Source organism: Lemur catta, chromosome 24, assembly GCF_020740605.2.
Source record: "Lemur catta isolate mLemCat1 chromosome 24, mLemCat1.pri, whole genome shotgun sequence".
In the NCBI taxonomy this organism is placed as follows: domain Eukaryota; kingdom Metazoa; phylum Chordata; class Mammalia; order Primates; family Lemuridae; genus Lemur; species Lemur catta.
The window spans coordinates 2,455,109-2,477,711 of NC_059151.1; the positions used below are offsets into that span (position 1 = coordinate 2,455,109).

At 41.5% G+C, this 22,603-nt stretch overlaps 1 protein-coding gene and 1 long non-coding RNA gene across 8 annotated transcripts in view; one reads left to right on the forward strand and one right to left on the reverse strand.

The window, feature by feature from the left end:
- Window positions 1-11,201: 11,201 nt before the first annotated feature.
- The window catches only part of HELQ (helicase, POLQ like), a 34,508-nt gene continuing 23,106 nt past the window's right edge, over window positions 11,202-22,603 (reverse strand). For all 3 annotated transcript variants that reach the window (XM_045536690.1, XM_045536692.1, XM_045536691.1), the window contains 4 exons: window positions 19,402-19,575; window positions 17,259-17,372; window positions 16,233-16,367; window positions 11,202-11,418 (listed from right to left, as the gene is read on the reverse strand). In XM_045536690.1, coding sequence (XP_045392646.1) covers window positions 11,311-11,418; window positions 16,233-16,367; window positions 17,259-17,372; window positions 19,402-19,575 — 531 coding nt within the window. In that variant the 3' untranslated portion in view covers window positions 11,202-11,310. The remainder of the gene's footprint in view (window positions 11,419-16,232; window positions 16,368-17,258; window positions 17,373-19,401; window positions 19,576-22,603) is intronic.
- Window positions 13,564-21,793, forward strand: LOC123627242. 5 transcript variants are annotated; one of them, XR_006731211.1, is made up of 4 exons: window positions 14,001-16,636; window positions 17,646-17,828; window positions 17,915-18,091; window positions 21,767-21,793. It is a non-coding gene; the product is annotated as an uncharacterized LOC123627242 (long non-coding RNA). The 5 variants fall into 5 exon arrangements; XR_006731209.1 differs by lacking the exons at window positions 14,001-16,636; window positions 17,646-17,828; window positions 21,767-21,793 and adding exons at window positions 13,564-13,691; window positions 18,661-18,700; XR_006731208.1 differs by lacking the exons at window positions 14,001-16,636; window positions 17,646-17,828; window positions 21,767-21,793 and adding exons at window positions 13,564-13,691; window positions 18,658-18,690.

Below are 22,603 nucleotides of genomic sequence, written 5' to 3' on the forward strand. Positions count from 1 at the left end.
CGCGGTTCCCCGCGTCCCCTCCCGTCCGGGCGGCGCCGGGTCCCCTCCCTCCGACCCTGCACTGAAGCCTCCAGCTGGGCGCGCGTCCCCTCCCCGCCCGCGGGCTCATAGACGCCTGCTTGTCACTCGAGCCAGCCCGAATCCGCCTGACCCCCTGTCCCCGGCCGGGCGGCTGTTTCTCAGGTCCCTGAGTGGGTTTTTTTGCCTGAAAAACCTGACCCAGGCATCGGCTAACCTGCAGCCAGAAAGAGATCAATCGCCAAAAATTCCTTATCAGTTTCCCATGAAAACCGTATTTAGCAGAGCTCCTAGATATCTTTTTCCACTTAGATTGCACCACCAAGAAATCAATCAATAAAAATGGATTGTTTTGAAATGTATGTCTCATTGGCGTAGGTCTGCCTGTTCTTAAGCAACTTAAAAGTTGAGCGTATAAGTTTGGAACCTGAATCAGGTTCTTATCCTACAATTACTACATACGTTAAAAAAAAAGTTCATGTATAAACAGCCCATGCTACCAGGAGAGTATAATAATCCCATGGGCAGACGTGGAGGTGGGAAGGTGGAAGGTGATTGACTTTGATCCCACATGCCTCTGCGTCCTGTTGGCATGGGGCAACAGTCGCACCCATTTCTTTGAAATATTTGGGTGATTGGAAAAGTGGATCGTTGCAAGTTTTCTAAGTTGTGAATCCTCATGACATCCTGAAATGTGGGCCCGTGCAGCTTACATGGTGGTTACTAATATGGAAACTGGGAAAGTTGTAAATGAGGAAGCCACGAGAAGCCACTTGCACACATGATAAGCTGTTGGCTGACATCAGCTGAGTTTCTGGCTCCGGACTTGAGTGTCTCAGGACTCAGATGTTACACTCAGGTGTAACTCAGTTCTTAATCGCCTGGGAATGTGTCTTACCCTTCTGGTGGAATGAGCTCAAGATAAAAATTAAGTTGTTCTAGAAAATGTTTTTAAGTTTTATGTCGACTGCACAGCTCAGTTCGTGCTCTGAGATGCATTTCTGTCACAGCGTTTAGTGTGTTTTTAAATGTTTGGTTATGACAAACATCTTGATAAACGTCCTTCCACAAGTACACAAGTCCACATCTCAGAGCACATTTTCTCCCCTAAACTATGATTATTTCTTTAGATTAAGTTGCTGAAGCAGACTTGCTGAGTGAAAGGTATGTGGCGTCTACCATCTATCTATCTATCTGTCTCTGTGTATTTTGTTTTTTATTTTAAAACAAGGTCTTTAAAATTTTTTTTAAATGTTTGTAGATTTAGGGGTATAGTGTTCATTGTCCCCATTAAGTAATTTCTCACTCTTCACCCCCCTCACCCTCCCGTCCTTCTGAGTCTGAAACGTCTTATCATTTCACACTCAACATCCGTGTGTACACATGATTTAGCTCCCACATATAAGTGGGAGCATGTGGTATTTGATTTTCTGTTTCTGAGTTATTTCACTTAAGATAATGGGCTCCAGTTCCATCCATGTTGCTGCAAATGACATGATTTCATTCTTTTTATAGCAAATTAGTATTCCATGGTGTGTGTGTGTGTTTGTATGTGTATATATGCACCACATTTTCTATATCCAATCATCTACTGATGCACACTTAAGTTGATTCCATTTCTTTGCTACTGTGAATGGTGGTGCAGTAAACATACGAGTACAGTTATCTTTGATATATCTTTTCCTTTGGGTAAATGCCTAGTAGTGGGATTGCTAGATTGAATGTTCTATTTTTAGTTCTTTGAGAAACCTCCATACTGTTTTCCATAGAGGAAATTTACATTCCCACCAAAAGTGTATAAGCATTCCCTTTTCTCTGCATCTTCACCAATATATGTTATGTTTTAACTTTTTAATAATAACCGTTCTGGCTGGTATAAGATGATATCTCATTGTAGTTTTAATTTGCATTTCTCTGACGATTAATGATGAGAATTTTTTCATATGTTTGTTGGCCACTTGCATGTCTTCTTTTGAAAAATGTCTGTTCATGTTCTTTGCCAACTTTTTAATGGTGTTATTTGTTTTTCTCTTGTTGAGTTGTTTGAGCTCCTTGTAGATTTTGGATATTAGTCCTTTGTCAAATGCATAGTTTGCAAATATTTCTTTCATTCTGTAGGTTGTCTGTTCACTCTTGATTATTTCTGTTGCTGTGCAGAGCCTTTTAATTTAATAAGTACCATTTGTCTATTTATGTTTTTGTTGCATTTGATTTTGAGGTCTAAATTGTAAATTATTTGCCTAGGCCAATGTCCAGAAGAGTTTTTCTTAGGTTTTCTTCTAGAATTTTTACAGTTTCAGGTCTTACACTTAAGTCTTTAATCCATCTGATATATGTCTATAGAATAATCTTAAAAGTTGTATCAATTGGTCATTATTTTTTCCATCATTTTATTATAAAAATGGCAAACATAGAGAAAAGTTGAAAGAATTATACAGTGAACACCCACATAACTACTACCTAGATTCTATAATTAACATTTTGCTGTTTGTTTTGTTATGTGTATATCCATCCAGCCATCCTTTATCTATTCATCAATCCATCTTGTTTTTAATTTATTTATTTTATTATTATTATTTTTTTGAGACAGAGTCTCACTCTGTTGTCTGGGCTAGAGTGCCATGGCGTCAGCCTAGCTCACAGCAACCTCAAACTCCTGGACTCAAGCGATCCTCCTGCCTCAGCCTCCCGAGTAGCTGGGACTACAGGCATGCATCACCGTGCCCGGCAAATTTTTTTTATATATATATATATTTTTAGCTGTCCATATGATTTCTTTCTATTTTTAGTAGAGACGAGATCTCGCTCTTGCTCAGGCTGGTCTTGAACTCCTGAGCTCAAACGATTCTCCCGCCTCGGCCTCCCAGAGTGCTAGGATTACAGGCGTGAGCCACCGCGCCTGGCCTGACACATTTCAATATGTATAAGCTGCAGACATGGGAATATTTTACTCCTAAAGACTTCAACATTCATACTATTAACTAGAGTTCAACATTTGTTTATGGTTCTTTTTGCTTTTAGGTACAATTTACTTACAGTGAAATGCACAAATCTTCAGTGCAACATTGGATGAGTTTTGACACATGCATATACCCAAACCTCTATCACTCCAGAAAGTTCCTTCAAGCCCTTCCCAGTAAATCCCTGTCCCCATCCCCAGAGGCAACCACTGTCTGACTTCATTTGTCATAAATTAGTTTAGCTTGCTCTAGAACTTTCAAAAAAAAGAGAAGAAGAATCACACGTTACATACCCTTTTGTGTAAAGTTTTTGAAATTAATCATTAATTTACGCTGTTGTGTGTATCTGAGTTCTTTCTTTCTTCTTTTTTTCTAAGTGGTTTCCATTGTACAAATATACCATTTTCCTACTGGTTTGAGGCTGTTGCCATTTTTTGGCTACTATGAACAAAGCTGCTGAGAACATTCTTATCTCAGTCTATTTGTAGAACTATATTTTCATTTCTCTAGAGAAATAGCGCGGAGTGGAACTGCTGGGTCATAGGGCTGATACGAAACTGCTAAAACTTTTTCCGCCAACCAACGTTTAATGTTACCAGTCTTTAAAATTTTAGCCATTCCAGTGAGTGTATAATCTTATCTCATTGTGGTTTTAATTTTCATTTCTCTTATGACTAATGATGTTTTTTTATGTGCTTATTTGCCATTTGATTAGGTTCCTTTATGAAATGACTGTTCAAATTTTTGCGAATTGAATAGCATTTTAACATTATGAGGGCTGCGTGCCCTTCAAGATAGTAAAAATTTTTTTAAATGCAGAATTCTGTGAATTCGGATATGTAAATATCTGAAGAGCCAAAGAAATGGAAAATGCACTGGCTTGATGGTTCAGTCTAGGTGGGGTGTCGGAGTTCTGTAAGTTGATGTAAGAAATTAGGTCCTAACAAGACTTACCCCCAGGGATGAGGGGACGGGGGCCCATCCTGACTTTCATGAGTGTTGGGTCCTTTTGCCTTTGTAGGAAAAAGTGTTAGAAATTATATTTTATCACCGCATTGGTCTACAGATGAATATAATCCAAGCTGGATTCAGTAATACATATGTTCATTATTATTTCATTAGATTTTTTTCTTCTGATTTTAAAAGAAATTAAAATTAATACATACTGGGGGCACCTAAAAGTATTATGGGCTCCAGGCACTGAGCCACCCTGCCTAGTGCATAACTCAGTCCTGCAAGTGACCATGCCCTCTTTAAGTTATGGCACAAAAAACTATAGTGATTACAAAAGGGACCTCGACTTAGGTCAGGGTGGTGAGAAAAGCTGTCCTGGAGGTTTGCACTCCAGGCCTAATGTCTGGTTGTTCTGCAACTCTCAAGCATCTGAGAAAGCAATCCCTAAAGAGTGTGGATTGGCCCAGGAGTTTAAGAACAGCCTGAGCAACATAGCAAGACCCCGTCTCTACAAAAAATAGAAAAATTAGCCGGGTGTGGTGGCACATGCTTGTAGTCCGAGCTATTCAGAAGGCTCAGGCAGGAAGACCACTTGAGCCCAGGAGTTCAAGGCTGCAGTTGAGCTATGATGGTACCTTGGTACCACTGCACGCCAGCCCAGGTGACAGAAAGATACTGTCTCAAAAAAAAAAAAAAAGAAAGAAAGAAAGAAAGAGTGTGGATTGACATAATCTTTTTCTTGGTGGGTAAGCATCTCTCAACTCCAGAAAGCATTAAGTATAGGCGTGTTTAGGAGAATCACAGCCATACGTGACTATTTTGCAGTTAAAAAAACTGTACATATTTGATATGGAAATGTTTAAGAGAATTTGGCATATCAGAGTACTATTATAGCTTCGTAATTCTTAATCGTGTAATTGAGTAATTGCTTTAACTCATGATTTTTAAGGTGAAGTGTTATAAGTTTAAATTATTAGATATTAACATATCTAAGAACATGGAGAAGTTTGGTTTTTTTTTTAATAGAGACGGGGTCTTGTGGTCTTGCCCAGGCAGGTCTTGAACTCCTGGCCTCAAACAATCCTCCAGCCTCAGCCTCCCAAAGTGCTGGGATTACAGGCATGAGGCACTGCACCTGGCCCAGTTTTTTTTGTTTAAACAGTACTTGGGAGGAAAATCAAATATGTTAAATGTATAAATATAGTTGTAAACACTTAAGGGCATTTACTCAATTAAATTAGAAATGCTTCTTTAAAGTGAATGTTGAAATTGTCTGGATTTATAAAGAGAATTATATGTTTTTAAAACTATGACTTCTTAAAAGCTTCAGAAATAAGTAGGTTTTGAACCCTCTGAATGCTAATTGTTAAAATGAAAATAACTTTGTGTGCACAAAAATCACTCGTAGAAAAAACCTTGCGGTCAATGTATATGTCACACCGGAGAGATCTTTACATAAGCAGAGAGGAGGGCAGGTTGTGAAATCAGGGATACCGGGAACCAAGTGAGAACAGCACTCTGCTCCTTTTGTCCAAACCTCATATTTGCCATTTCTTGGTCTCAGTCCCAAGCTTACCTGAGATTGAGCTGTGAATTTACCTGGGAATTCATACCTCACATGCCCTAGATACTGACACCTCAATGTCAAAGCCCCATGACAATCAATTTGCTATCATCACCTTTCTGTAAAACACACTCTAACACTTGCCATCATCACCTGATCTCCCAAATGTGGCTTCCACCTTGGCCCGGGCTCTCTGCCTTCGCATTATTTATCTGGCTATTTATTCCACCCAGATTCTTGTTTGCACTCCCTGGGTGCAAAAGTACAGCTTTTGGAAGCAGTCTCAAATTTTTCAGTCACTGGGGTCCTATTTATGCTCATTTACCAGAATAATAATTCCTTAAATGGTGCCCTCGTGGCTGGAATGAATGGACTCCCCTTCCAAATTGCCCACTTTGCATCCTCAGCACGATTTAACCACCCAGCAACATCTAGAATTCTGTTTTTATTTATCTCATTGATTAACTTTCTAGTTACTTTGATATTCTCAGAGTGGCCATATCATATTGCTTAGATAAGGGGAACACTAAAAACACTGAGCTAATGTGAGCTATTTCAAGTTGCTATATGAGAACACATATATGTATCCATGGGGGATTGGTTCCAGGACCTCATGGATATCAAAATCCATGAATATTCAAATCCCTGATATAAAATGGTGTAGTATTTGCATATGACCTACGAACATCCTCCCATCTACTTTAAATCATCTCTAAATTACTTGTAATACCCAACACAGTGGAAATGCTCTATTAATAGCTGTTATACTATTTTTTATTCATATTTTTAATTGTTGTATTGCCATGTTTTTATTGTTTCTTGCTTTTTTTCTGAATATTTTCAGTCGAATGGGACCAGTTAGTCAATATGGAGGGCCAACTGTACATATTCATATGCAAAGAGTATTAATTTTTAAATGTGAAGGTCATGACATTCCTATATGCAGACAGTTGAACAGTTATATTAATTTCACATTAATGTTTACATAGTCTTTGTTCCCTGCGATATTGTCACCCACATACTATGGTGTGTTGGCCTCCTCTTTGCGTCTCCAAGAACTTCTCCTCCCACCCGTCCGCAGAGTTGACTCTGCGTGGTAAATTTGCACTATGTGGTGGCCAGTGTTTCCTGGCCGCAGTTGATTGAACAAGAATGGGAATCTAATTTAAGCTTGGTCACTGCTTTCTGGGAAATTGAGACATAGAGAGGCTAGAGAGCGCCTGTTGATATGCAAATGCCAGGCCTATGCACGGGGTTCTGAGGCTACTGTCACAGTGCAGCCCTTATCCTGCACCACACGTCTGCAGAGAGCCCGTCTGCAGAAAGAGAAAGGTGATGACACGTGCCAGGCAAAGCAAAGGTAGATAAAGGCCTAGAAGCGCGGGAGAGACAAAGCCGCTGGTTCCTGACAGCTTTCTCATTCCGGTAGCCAGTCCCTTGTGCGTCGAGTGCACGTCCTATCTTTGGAATCTATGAAGCACCCCACAGTTTACAATCAAGCCTCTGTTTGCTCCTAGGTCACTTTGCTTGGGTTTCTTTTACTTACAACCCAAAGAACTTTGGCTAAGAAGTAAAAGCCATTTACTAAAAATTAGTCATGGAATATGAATCTTTAAAAAAATGAACTTATTTAGGAGAAAAATAATGCAATCTTCTTAAGTGAAAGAAGGATCATTGCCTGAACAGTTCTATTAGGTTCTACAGTGTTAGGGCTTCCATTCCCAGCTCGAAACAAATCAAGTGTACGGTAAGTTCACCTGAAATACCAACCGAACATGCATAGAAATAGCCACATTGCAATTTCTCCTTGATGTCCTCGTAAACTTTTTTTTTTTTTTTTTTTTTGAGACAAAGTCTGGCTCTGTTGCCTGGGCTAGAGTGCTGTGGCATCAGCCTAGCTCACAGCAACTTTGAATTCCTGGGCTCAAACGATCCTCCTGCCTCAGCCTCCCGAGTAGCTGGGACTACAGGCATGTGCCACCATGCCTGACTAATTTTGTTTTCTATATATTTTTAGTTGTCCAGCTAATTTCTTTCTATTTTTTGTAAAGACGGGGTCTCACTCTTGCTCAGGCTGGTCTGGAACTCCTGATCTCAAGCGATCCTCCTGCCTCGGCCTCCCAGAGTGCTAGGATTACAGGCATGAGCCACCCCGCCTGGCCACCCTCCATGTATTTCAAAAGGTGATTAAGCACTTACAGAACTGCTGACGGGGCTGGAAGACAGGGCTCTCGGCTGGCTCTGGGCTGACTCTCAAGAACAGATGGCAGAATCGGTTCCGCAGGGAGTCAGAGGCTGAAGCAGGACGTATTGACTTCAGGACACACCCCCGTAACCTTGATCCAGGACAGCTGCCTCTGGAAACCAGGAAGCTAAGGATGGACACCAGGACCCTGCTGTGCCGGAGGGAGACAGCACAGCAGGGAAGACAGCCTCTGCCTCACTCCACCTCCAAAAGGACAACAGCGACAGCAGCGTGATTATAACAAAGCTAACATTTATTAACACTGTGTACCAGGCTAAGCAATTTGCATGATTCACTTCCTTCTCGTAAAAACCCTAGGAGGTGGATGCTGTTATTATTTCCATTTTACAGACATGAAAACTGAGGTACAGAAAAATTGGACATATCCAGGTCACACGGGTGGCAAATAGCGATGTGCATGCCACTCACTGGTGTGATCTTCATGTCTAGAACCCAGCTGCAAGGAAGTCTGGGAAGAAAAGCGCCGTGGGCCCACGCAAGGGGTGGATAAATCTGGGGCTTAAATCCAGGTTTTCTGATTCATGGTCCCGTCTCCTAGAGCCCCGGCCGGGAGCACGTACATATGAGAGCCTCACTGAGTGTTCATGGAAACCTTTAGGGAAAGGTCATTTGGGGGAAGGAGTTTGGCATTGATGACCAGCAAGATGTCTTTTATTCCTCTAATTATGATGAAGAGGAGGAGGGTGAGGACTGTCAGGCATGTGCCCGAGAGGGGGAGCCGTGCAAATAGAGGTGTGGAGTTGCGGACAGAGAAGAGAATCAGTCCTTTTCAAGCACCTAAGAAGGAAGAGCGTGGGACTGACTGGCAGCACTGGCCGTTTCAGAGAGGTCAGAGGGAGTGAGGACGAGAACAGGCCACTGCATGTGGCTACAGAGAAGCCACCACTCTTTAAAGACACCGCAACACCCCCCAGTCTACCTGCCCATACTTACCCAATGTCACCAAATGGAAATATCGTACAGCATTTACAAAAGTAGACATAAATAAATAGAATAACATCAATGATATCTTTTGTTAAATACACCATATTGTGCCTTGCACTAATTACCATTAATCCTCTAAATGGTAATGTTCCCAGAAATGGAAGAACATAATAATAATAATTTCTAGAATCATCCCATAAAGATGAAGGCAATTGCTGATTTTCAGAACGTTTCTATTGATCCCTGGGAAAAATGAATAGCTTTTCTGATACATGTAAGTGCACAATTAAAACACTAAAAAAAAAAATCCACTGATGCAAGTAATATAAAGCTATTTCTTAATATATAGGAACAGGAAGTGGATGATACTTTCTGGTGAGTGGCTCCGATTTCTTCTGCAAGGTTCAGGAGTATAAAGGAGCTCTGTGCCCGATGGGTTCACTCAGCTCTAAGTCCTAAGTTAGTGCTGAGCACGTTGTTCGAAAGTAACTTTGGAGATCAATCAACACAGGCAGGAGAATATGAAAAACCTACAGTGTTCTGCATGGTCTCCTCTGTACCTTCTACGGAGAGTCATGATGATGTATTCTCTTCACAACAATGGAAAAGAATTATATGAAAAATACAATGCGATTCTATTTTCTTTGGCTAATTTTTTAAAATTCACTTTCCAACATATTTTAACATAAACTATGTAAAATATAAATAGTTAAATATATTTTTGTGAAAATATATTACTACCACGTTTGCATCATCAGAACTTATGATCTTGTTCTTTTCTTCTTCACCTTTTGTAAAGGGCCAAAAGAGAGACGCTGGCTACTTTGACACCCTTCAAGCAGACTCTAGGGATGTCACCAACAGCGTGATCTTTGTGACCACATGCAGCCACCGGAACTTCATCATCTTCCTCAATGGAGTGGGAGCCGCCCTCGTTGCCTGAACAGATGCTCGGCAGAATCTGGCTGTCTGGCTGCAGCCTCTACTTTTTCCAGCACAATTCTCTTTGCATGGGAAGTGTCCCCAACGGGGTCGGCCTGGAGGGCTGTGCCCAGATGGGTTGGTCACGGCACCTCTAGTCCTGCTGGTGGCAGTTGGAAGACCACAACACACACAGGCCTGAGCAAAAGAGCAAGTCTGGACAGGATCTTTAGTTAATTTGTTGGTGAATATTACAAACACTCAAAAAAAAAAAAAAAAGAGGGAGCAAGGAAACACAAAAGAAGGTCTAGTGTCTAAATGTGAGCTTAGCGGGTGTGCCAAAAATCTCTCCACTCTCTGCTCCGGGATGATGGGCCGGACGCTGAAGTGCTTCTTCTTTGCAGCCACCTGCCTTGGGGCAGGTCCTGGTGTGACTGACAAGGGGCTACAGGCACTGGGGACAGGTTGTGGGTGACGGTGAATCTTGGTGTCAGTTCCTGGCACATAGAAAGGACTAAGTAAATGGCTACTATATTATAATGGTTTAAAATATTAAGGCACAAAGAAATTAGACTGTGGATCTATTTTTATTTTTTTATTCTTAAATTTCAGAATATTATGGGGGTACAAACATTTTGGTTACATATATTGCCTTTGCACTGTCCAAACCAGAGCTACAAGCGTGCCCATCTCCCAGACAGTGCACTCCGCTCCGCACCCGTTAGTTGTGAATTTAGCCATCCCCCTCCGACCCTCCTCCCACCTGCCTGGCACCCAGTGAGACTGTGGGTCTATCTGCAAAGTTTCCAATAGATGTTTCTCAGACAAATGGGTAGAACATTAATCAAACCAGGTCAGTAGTGATCGCCTTTTTTCTTGCACAGGTATCATCTGCATTTGAGCTGTAATTATGAAAAGGGAGAAGGGAGAGGCAATATTGAAGAAAATCTTCAAATTGTTGATTTTGGGCAGTATTCATTCTTCGCTGAGGTTTCTACTGTGTGCAGGGAAGCATGGTAGGTGCTGTGTGGCATGCAAAGACGGAGGTCTGAGCCCTAGAAATTATAAACTAGGAAAGGAGACCTGGGCAGAAATGACAGGCCCGTGATGCTTACAGCAGGGAAAGAGCACCCAGGTGTGGGGTGGGCGTGAGAATGAACCTGGAATATTTCATAGAGGAGATACCATTTGGGCATTTTTACTTGACCTTTGAAGTATACGACAGATTTTAAAGATAATTTCCATGCACTGTGAATAACATAAAGCAATTAGGAAATAGAGAATTTGAAAATCACAGCAAAAATTCTGAGGATTTCAAGTAGTCCAGTCTGATGAAAGAAATGGGTAAGAGAATAACAAAAGATCTGGCTACAAAGGTAGGTTGGGATATGTTGAAGTTTGCATTTCATTTTGTGATGGACACCATAGAGTTTTTTTTTTTTAATTTTTATTTTTTATTTTCCTGCTTCTCCATGGGTTGGACACCATAGAGTTTTGAGCAGAGAAACAATGTGTGAGTATTGAAAAAGATGGGTTATTAGTGGGAAGATTATTGCAATTATGGGTGAGAGGTATATTCAAACAGTATCCACAGTTCTCAGTGTATAATTAAAATATATTTTTTGTTTATAAAGTATAAGGAATCTTTAATAAAGTATATGTACAATAAATAATTCATATTTGAAAATGCTCCTCAGATAGCTTCATGCCTTTTCAGTGCAAGGAGCCACAGCATCGGGGAAGTCGGAAGGGACTCTCAGTAATTCTTCCACCTCTTCTTGCAAAGCCTCTGCTTTCTCCTGCAACAGCATCTGCAACAAAAAATCAAGATGTAAGGACACAATACGCATTGCTAGAGAATTACCAACATTTTTACCACTATCTGTTGGATGCCTGAATCCTTACACATCAGTAATCTAGACATTAAAACTGATAACGAGATTGAAAAATGGCCACTTAAGAACAAGCGATTATAGTAAATGAAGCTGAGGCATTTAGTTCAGACCATTTTAGCTGATCCCTGCATTTAGTATACCAAAAATAACGGGAGCTTTAATACTCTCAAAGATTTGTTTTATTGAAGACTCAGCCACTTAAAAATTAACTTCTAATCTATAATTTTGCAAAAATTTAATTAGCTCCTGAAAATGTTCTCCTTTATAGGTATGCGTTTTATTATTCCTCGAAATTTAGTAGGCTTTAAAAAAACTGCCAGTATTTCAAAGAAAAGTTTTATCAAGCTTCTAAAGTTAAAATGGTTAATTTCAAAAGCGACATGAGCAAAAAAAGCATCTCTAAACCTGGTATGTAGAAGATGTCAATGACTATTTCCTGGATAATGATTTTTCCTCTTTCTTCTAAAAATAAATAAAATATTGGCATTTGTTGCATCTAGGTTTTGTATATGTAAGGGTGAAGTATTTGCCCTACTTCTGTTGTAAAATTTTTATAATAAAACATTTAGCAAAATCACAGAGGGGAAACCACCATCTTGAAACAGAGTAAAAGTGAAAAATTATACTCCACCAGTTTGATAAAGCACAGCATTATAAAAAAAGAGATTAAAATGGAGTTAGGTAAGCTTTCCAGGAGCTAAGTAATGATAATCATGTAAAAACAAATCTCCTAACACATCCTCTGAAAGCAAGAATAATAAGTAAACCACACAACACCAGTGTGTCAGCATTATTATTCACAGAATACAGAGAGCACCATCAGTCTCAAATTACTTGTTTAAAAAAATCCACCAACTTCAGGCAGGCAGAACCAATTTCTTGAGTGCCTATTCCAAGTGTTTGCAGAAATCAAGGTGGGGTTGAGAAAAAAAACTACATGAACAAGACAAGAGGGAAACAGGGGGTCTAAGATTAAATAAAATCACCTCCAGAGAGAGAAAGCCTACCTACGTATACAAATACCGAAAAAAGAATCTTAGAGGATTACAGCGTTGTTTACAGGCAGGCATGTAAAGTGTGTGTGGCAGTCGAGAAGGCAGTCTGTGGAAAGGCAATGCTTTTGGGGAGAGAACAGGTAAAAAGGGCGGTGCCCCGTGGAAGTTGAGCAGTGACGGGAAAAGGCAACAGGGACAAAATCTGGAATCCTGTAGGGCAGAAGGGAATTAAAGAAAAATCAAAACCCACAAATCCTCTTTGTGAGCTGATGCTCACACTAGTCGAATACATTTTTCTAATTTAAAGTCACTTATTTTGGCCATGGTGACTGCAGTGCCATTTGTATCCTTAATAATACTCAGTGGGACTCCATCGTCTTGGCTCTACTGACTATTCCACTGGGTAAATCACTTTAGGTTTCATTTATTTATTTATTCAAAGATGTATTAAACACCTACTATAGGCTGAGTACTGTGCGAGGTGCTATTGATAAGGAAAACCCCCAGTTATCACTTGGCACAGCAGTCACCTGAGACCCCCACCACTCAGGGAGGACCCGCATCAGCATAATACTAACCTATCACCTGGCCCATCAACTAATCTATTACCTGGTGCAAATCAGCATAACGCTAAACCTATTACCTGGCGGGTCAACTACCCTATTACCTGGCGCATCAGCATAATACTAACCTATCACCTGGTCCATCAACTAATCTATTACCTGGTGCAAATCAGCATAACACTAAACCTATTACCTGGCGGGTCAACTACCCTATTACCTGGTGCATCAGCATAATACTAACCTATCACCTGGCGGGCATCAGCCACCTGCGACCCCACCCCTCGGCCCACCCCAACTTAATAAAAGTGGGAAAAATCGGGTAGACGGGGCTCAGAATTTGGTGGCGAGGCCCCTCTGAGCCCGCCAGCAAATAAACCTTGATTGTCCGACTCTCCGTGTGCCGCTCGGTTTGTCCTCGGGACACCCGCTGTAACACGTGCCGTAACATTCTGGTTCCCTGACCGGGAAAGCCGACCGCGCCGGCCCTTAAGCCGCAGAGGCGAACCGGCGCCAGCCGCCATTTTGCGGGACATCCTCGCTGCTCCGGAACTTCCGCCGCCCGCGGGTCGTGAACGCGCCGGACACGCCGGAAGGACGGACGAGTCAAACCAGGCCGGAGGCATCGGACCAGGTAGGGCCGGGACCGTCCCAGTCGGGCGTCAGAGGACGGCAGAGGAGCTTGGTCACCTCCTGAGGGCAGGGAAGTCGCAGGGCGGGAACGTGTGACCTCGGGCTGTGTGACTGAGTGAAGAGTCGCTGTCCGTGGTCCCACGGCTGCGGCCAGGGCACCTGAGTGGGTCCCACCTGCGGTTCTGTGGCGGCGTCGTGCGGCATAACGCGAGTCACTCCCCTGAAGGGAGCGGCCAGGCCCGGGGTTATACAGACACACCTTAGCCAAGACGCGCCTCTGTCCCCGCGAGGGACCCGGCCAGGCGGACACCTGAGAGACGCCCCACCTTTGTCTGTTAAGCTGCGACACCGCTCAAGGGTCTAGGACGGGTGGCGTAGAGTCTAAGCCTACTGTCCTTAAATGCATGTTAAAGAACTTTAAGAAGGGTTTCACGGGAGATTACGGCGTCACACTGGGTCCCAGCGGACTTAGGGCCCTCTGTGAACACGAATGGCCCACATTCGGGGTCGACTGGCCTGCGACAGGAACCTTAGACCTCCCCACCGTGAGAGCAGTTTGGAGAGTCGTGACTGGGCCTCCCGGCCACCCCGACCAGTTCCCTCACATAGACTCATGGCTAGAGATTGCTCAGACCCTGCCCCCTTGGGTCCCGTTCTGTGCTAATAGGGGACAGAGCAGGGTTTTTGTGGCCCAAAGGACCAGAGGCTCCAAACTGTCCAAACCCATCTATCAAACCCAACATGAACAAAGTCGCTCCGATCACCCAGAAGCCAGAGGAATCACCGAGAGAATTCTACAAGCGCCTTTGTGAGGCCTACTGAGTCCACACACCCTTCGCTTGACCCAGAGGCAGCCGAAAATCAGCGGATGGTGAATGCTGCATTTGTTGGGCAGTCCTATGCTGACATGCGATGGAAACTCCAGAAACTTGATGAATTTACAGAAATAAACATCACGCAGCTGATCAAAGTGGCCCAGAAGGTCTATGTTAATGGAGACTCGACCACCCACAGGGGAAATGACAAGAAAATAAAACACAAAACAGCTCTCCTGGCCGCTATCCTTGGAAGACCTGACCCAGCCAGGAGACCTAGCCCACCACGGGAAGGAGGACCCAGGAGACGAGGGACCCTGAAGCCTGACCAGTTCGCCTATTGTAAAAAATTTAGTCACTGGAAACATAAATGCCCCAACAAAAGAAACCACCCACTGCCAAACAGGAACCTGCCCAGGGGCTTCTAGCAGGAGCCGGAGACCCAGGACCTCATGGGTCTCACTGGGGTTGACTCAGAATAGGACCGACCGGGTTCCCTGACTCTTGGCCCCCAGGAGCCTATGGTCATAATGGAAGGGGGGGGCAACCAATCACGTTCATGGTGGACTCTAGGGCAGAACATTCGGTGGTAACAACCCCCATGGCTACACTTACAAAGTGGGAAACCACCACTGTGGGAGCCACTGGAACTCTGAGTAGCTCGACCCTTCTGCCAATCCCGAATATGCCAGATGGGGGGCCACCAGATAAGACATGAATTCCTGCACATACCAGACTGCCCCGTGCCCCTCCTAAGTCGGGATCTCCTGGGCAAACTGGAAGCCCAGATCACCTTTCACCTGGAAGGAACCATGAGCCTTACGCTCAACACTCCAGAGACTCTCATAATGGCAGTCACCCTGCCCCGCGAATTGGAATGGAAACTATACGATAAACCCAAAGAAAAACAAAACCCGCTTGACTTCCGGTAGGATTTTCCCTCGAGGACAATGCCCCCCACCCCGGGTCTTGCTCACCAACATGCACCCCTGGTGATCAAGATGAACTACAGGCCAAGCTATTTCAGACTTACAGCTATAGCTGAGATCAAGAAGGAAATCCCAATTGTGGTGTGATGGCTTTACCCACACGAAGCAGAGGGCAATGACAACCCGGGTTGCATCTAGCAAAGTGGTAACGAGGATGACAAATGGCCTAAAACTAGGTATTAATTTAACACAGATGAAGGAAACTGAAACCCTTGGGGGCAATGAGGGCTGTTTTCAAATATATGAACTAAAAAATAGACTAGTTCCAGGGGCAGTACTCTAATGCAATGGTAGAAATTTTAAGAAGGCAAAATTTAACTTCAGTATGTTGGGATGATTTTTGTAACACTAACAGCCTACAAAAACAGAACTTAATCTCTGATGCTGTAAGCTCCTCACCAATGAAGGTGCTCAAAGGTGAGAAAACCAGGTGTCGGGGATGCTGAGGAAAGGATTTCTGCAAAAAAGGTGTTAGGAAGCAGAGCTCAATGACCTCAGGGTTGCCTGTATTGCAGAGAACCTTTAAAATTGTCTTTATTTTTTAGGAGGTCCTTTTTCCTTTTTTAACAAGATTTGCGTCGTCACTGATGCACTATTTTACTCACACATGGTGAATCTGTACTTTTTTGTCTATAGAAATAAACTATTATGCAACGTTATATGTTTTTGTTCTGATGTCTAAAGTATAAGGAGATAACACTATGAAATATTATAAAGGGTAAAAACTTGTTTGCTCACCTTTGCCGACGAAACAATTTGCTTGGCCTGGCGTCTTGACAGATGATCGATTGTCCCTATCAGCACTTCAGGATCTGCATTAGCTAAGTGCGTTAAACTTCTGTAACCTGCGTTGTATAACTGTCTTGCTCGGCCCTGGAAAGTGTTAACAGAAACCAGTAGGATCAGAATTTGGGATTAGAAAAGAAAAATTAACCATTTTACTGATGGGGGAAATACTTCACAGGTAAGAGATAGGAATGAACTAAGATAATAAATATGAAGAGACAGCACATCAGAATCCTGACAAATTTCTAAAGATGCGCTTGGGTGGTTCCAAACCGGCTGCAAGACAGCTTTCCATGCAACTTAAGTCAGCCGACGTGCGCTGCAGTCAGGAATGAGAAACCCACTGAGGCACTGAGGTTAGTGGCATCATTATTTCAGATCCTCAAGCACAATGTTCTAGTCCAATATCCTTGAAATATTCTCACTGTCTACTCAGGGGACCTCTGGGGTGTGTGTGTGTGCACGCATATATATGTTTCCTAAGTAAAACTCTGATTCAGGAAATGAATGGTGGAGTACAAACTGAAGTCCAGGGTTGGTTGAAAATAGCTGAGAAACCAGCTGAGGACCCTTTCTTCTTACTCTCCTAGAAAATGCAAATGACCCTGGCTGCCACTGAGTCACCACTACCTTAAACAAGCACAGGGTCCAGACTGACAGCAGGCAATTCTTCACTGGAGTGGAGAAAGGGAGAGACGTTAAGGACAGGCGGCAGCCCACACACACTTGGGGAGAGTCACCCCTCCCCCGTCGTTATTTTGTCTCACAAAATAGATTTCTCATCGGGTCTGATTTCCAATGAACAGCGGATTTCTGGGAGGCCATGGCAGCAATTTATTTTAAATGAAAGACTCCCACAACAAGTGAGCAATAAGGCTCTTCTTTTACTTTCTCTGTAGTAAGCCTTGACAAAACAGTAGAAACCTGATTTTTGTGTTAATCGAAATAACCTCAGTTGGGAACAGGGAAGCCACTGACCTCTAAAACTCCGGTCACTTCCATGAGAGAGACGAGCTCTGCCTTAACACAGTAAGTGAGCTTCCTGGTAAGTTCTGCCAGCAGGGCTCTGTACACCCAGAACTCCTCAAGCTCCTGCAGAACACAAAGAAATATATAAAATGTAAGTTTTTTTTTAAGTTATTTCAAAGTTTAGTTCATGTGGTAAGGGACTCAGAGAGGATGTTGCCTTATGTAAATTCTGTCACTTATGTTAAGCCAGAGATGAAAGATGGTTCCAAGCAAAATTATTATGAGGAAACGGGGTGGGGACCCTGAGGAATCTGACGAACGGGTTTTAGGATGAGGGAAAAGATTGAAAATTGAAAAATAAGTCAGTAAGAAGCATTCTATTCGTTTTTATCATAGAACACCAGGAAAGGAATGCATAGTTTTTCTTTCCCAAGTGACTAAAAACAATTCCGACCTCTGGGAATTTATCCTGAAGACAAAATACTGAATATGGAAAGATTCAAATGCAAGATGATGCTCGATGCAGCATTAAAACAATAAAAATACTGGAAGCCACTAGTTAATAATTGTTAAAGCTCGGTGGGTAAATGGGAATTCAATGTATTAATGTCTTCTTTTATATACATTTGAAATTTTCTATGACAATAGTTTATTTTGTCTTAAAGGTCCCTTTCAAGTCTTTGGGTATCAATTGGGAGTACATGATATGTGGGACAGCCTCAGCTAGGCATCTTGTGACCACAGAGAAAGTGGTCAATGCAACAAACACGGCAGTAGAAAGAAGAAGAGAAAACCCTGAACAGAACTACTGAAGGAATCACCGTGGAGCTGCCTTAGTTCTGGTATGCCTGTTATGTAAAATAATCATTTTTCCTTATGGTTTAAACTTTTATGAGTTTTTCTATCACTTGGTAAAAGGACCTTAATACGACTGGTGTACTATTTTATGCCATTTATATAATTTTCTAAAAGAAAAAACATTTTAAAATATTTAAAGTACATTAATTAGAGAGCACAAGTTGTCAGCTAGATTTTTCTTAGGTTTGGCCATCAAATTATAGTTGTTTTTCGAGTTCTACGTATAGATTCTATTACTCAAACAATTCTATAAGGCTCAAGCCCTCATAGTCCTAAATAAAACAAAAGGGAGGAATATTAAGGAAAGTATCTTTATTTATTTATTTATTTTTTGAGACAGAGTCTTGCTCTGTTGCCTGGGCTAGAGTGCTGTAGTGTCAGCCTAGCTCACAGCAACCTCAAACTCCTGGGCTCAAGCGATCCTCCTGCCTCAGCCTCCTGAGTAGCTGGGACTACCGACATGCGCCACCATATCCGGCTAATTTTTTCTCTATATATTTTTAGTTGTCCAGCTAATTTCTTTCTATTTTTTTTTTTTTTTTTTTTTTAGTAGAGGTGTGGTCTCTCTTGCTTTTGCTCATGCTGGTCTCAAACTCCTGAGCTCAAACGATCCTCCTGCCTCGGCCTCCCAGGGTGCTAGGATTACAGGTGAGAGCTACTGCACCCAGCCAGTTTTGCTGTATTATTTAAGGAAATTCTGAAAGCTTCTTTTAATAAAGACTTAAAACAAACAAATCTATCCCAAATGCATACAGACAAAATAAGGTTTTCTTCTTAAACCTTAAACATTTGATGTAAAAACCTAAAGTAGCTGCACTGGAAGCAAATACGGTAAACCACAGTGGCAATCAAGAGAATATGGCACTAGCTAGTTACATGGTAGCTGCTGGATACTGGTAACTTACCAACCAAACACCTGACACTTCTATCACGCATGAGAAAGACATTCACACAAAATCTACATCAATGAAGAAAGGTTGTTTTAAAGAATTAATTCCAAATACCTGGAACTATGAATGGTGGCTCTAAGAGCTGGGTTAACTGGGTACTTTTTACTTATTCATTATGTATTTTAGTTGATTTAGTATTTTTTGTATTTTTACCATGAGTATGTATACAGCACTTTTGTAAGCAGATAAAAACAAAGATATATTTTAATTAAATTTTGAGTGGTTTACAATAATAGAATAAATCAACAATAAGAACATAGTGATATACTAACTGGTTTGTAAGTTTAGTAACAGTTAAAATGAGAAGATGCACACAGTACATATCATATATTTAGGGGAATTACCTCACAGAAATGCAACACACAGGACGAGAATGAGGCAGCCCCAGTGAGAAGATTTTGGACGTATCCTCGAGGCAGGTTGAATTTTTCAGACACACTCCAAATGTTGGTCTCTTTGAGCAACGTATAAAGAACAAAAGACAGGTAAAGTCTGTTGACAATGTCCTTGTCCACCTTCTAGAAAGACACAATCAAATAAATTTATGTAATGGACCTGCTAAAAATGTATGTTATATCAAGTTTGGACAAGAGGTACACTAAATGAAGCTGTGCTACAGGATCGCAAGGGTAGAATAATTTCATAGAAACAAAACTCATTTCTAACATATGCACTTCAGGTTAAGTCAAATCGATCAGCATTTTTCCAAAACACAGTATGTCAAATTGTTTCCAATTTAAATGAAACTTCCTTCTATATGGAGGGTAATGGGTTGAACTATCCCCCTACCCCCACTCCCCCAAAAGGAATAAATCCTAACCCCCAGTACCTGTGCATGTGATTTTATTTGGAAATAGGATATTGGTGGATGTAATCAGTTAAGTATCTGCAGGTGAAATCATCCTGATTCACAGCAAATTTATAGTTATCTAAATTCAATGATTGGGCCGGGCACAGTGGCTCATGCCTGTAATCCTAGCACTCTGGGAGGCCGAGGCTGGAGGATCGCTTGAGGTCAGGAGTTTGAGACCAGCCTGAGCAAGAGCGAGACCCTGTCTCTACTAAAAATAGAAAGAAATTATCTGGCCAACTAAAAATATATATAGAAAAACTTAGCCAGGCATGGTGGTACATGCCTGTGGTCCCAGCTACTCAGGAGGCTGAGGCAGGAGGATCGCTTGAGCCCAGGAATTTGAGGTTGCTGTGAGTGAGGCTGACACCACGGCACTCACTCTAGCCCGGGTGAAAATAAATAAATAAATAAAAATAAGTAAATAAATTCAATGACTGGTGTCCTTATAAGTGGAGAGGACACATGACACACAGAGCAGGAGCCAAGTGAAGATGCGGCTGAGACTGGAGAGGTTTGTGTACAAGCCAAGGAATGCCCAGGCAACCCCAGAAACTAGGAGAGGCGCAGGACGGCTTTTCCTCAGAGTCTCCTGAAGGAACCAGCACGGCCAACGCCTTGACCGTGGCCGTCCGGCCTTCTGAACCGTGCGAGAACACACGTCTGTGGTTTCAAACCACCGGGCTGCGGTAACTTGGTAGGGCAGCCACAGGAAATGGGGGGGTTGGGAAGATCTTTACATCATTTACTGTGATTATTTGTAAATTCTATGTGTGCGATTGTTATGAATCAGACAAATGTATTTTAGATAAATATGCTAATGAGCTTCTCTGTAGGGTAAACTAAGAGTAACTATTAGATTCTACGATTTCCGCACGATCGTGATAAATAATTGTTTCCAAAGTTGAAACACTGAAAGGGAGAAAATGCCTCCTGTCATCGTCAGTTTCTATTCTGTGGACCTGCTTTTGCCTGTGGTGTCTAGAGACTGCATTTCCTAGCTAGTATCAAGCTAACTTAGAAACTAACTGACGATTAAAATCAGAGGATAAAAAGGATGAACTTGAGGGAGAAAAAGGAGGTGTAAAATATAAAATCATATCCTCTGCTACAGGAAAAGAATGTTTGAGATGAGACTTAGGATGCCAGAGCGAAGGATGTATGAGTTGCAGTTTCTGCATGTTGATGCTGGATCACTCTTTTTAAAAGCATTAAGCTGACAAAGCCGGATAGTTGAACAGCAAGTAGGAAAAGATGGCTATTTAATTTTGCAATTTTAGTGCACCTTCATTATTAACTATAAATTGAGTTAATGTAGGTTTTGCTTAGAATGTATTTCCTAAGCCAAGAAAAATGACTTAATTGTTACATGGCAAGATATAATTCCTTATGCCAATTTCAACATCTTTTGCATGAAATGTTAAAGAAGAGGGGGGCTCTTTTTCAATGTGGATAAATCAATTAGATTCTAAGTAAATATCATGTCCTCTAGAGTTCCAAAAAATGATACTTCCAAAACATTAAACTAGTAACCCATTTGTAATTAAGATAAATTCATATCCATACTATTTTAAATATTTAATCATCAATTTAACAAATATTTATTACGTTACATAAAATGTAACAGAAATAAATTCTGAATTAAAGCTTAAAAAGATAATATTATTCCAGTAAAATTTTGCATACGTTTATTATTTGATAATGAGTTCCAAATTAATACGATTTGTTTTTATTTCACATTTCAGAGTTTGATATAAAGGTTTTAAGAAATATTTTTATTTAATATTTTGACCTAATCTAAAAATTGTGATGATGTGAATGTGTAGATACTATATAAATATTTTTTATTTTTATTTTAGAGACACTAAAAACACTACGTTGCCCAGGTTGGCCTGAGACTCCTGGGCTCAAGAGATCTTCCCGCCTCAGCCTCCTGAGTACCTGGGACCACAGGTGCCTGCTGCTGTGTAGGCTCTTAGATATTTTCAATTTTATGACGTGGAGATGCATGGGACAGCCACACCCCTCAATTCAAATGTAAGTAAATGCCATTTTGCAGATTTCACAATGAAATTGGCATTGTCTACACAAATTCAAAAGATATGGGGGAAAATGGCAGGTGAGATAATTAGGTTTGAATGTAAATGGGATTACCAAAGAAAATGAAAAAATGAAAAAAAGTGTATTATGAGCAGAAAAAAGATACTAACTTAAGGAATTGGAAGGTACGGTTAACAAAGGATTATTTCTACTTCTCTTATGCATTTCATCCTTGCTTCATGCCTACTGACGGAATTTTAAAACACCAGAATATAAGGTGTCACACAAAAGAGTATTAGCTTATCAATTTTAGCCTTCTGAAAGGCTCTGTGTACTGCAAGTACTAGACTGGGAATTCTTTGAGGATGACAAAGAAGCCCAGATGGGTTCTTAGAATCCCTGACGCCAAGGAGAAAGCTGAATATAAAGTTTCTGGAAAATACATTTCCTCCCTTGAATTGAATTTACTGCGGGATTATATATCATGAAAACATTTTATAAAAATTTTACAATTTTTATAACATAAGCCATGAGTAGCCTAAGAAAAACAGATTACTAAAGGTTTACTTTTTCTTATAAAAGCCTCACATGTGCATGAGCGTACATTTCAGAGACACCAAGCTGCCAAAAAGGCCAACACACCACCCAGAAATAAA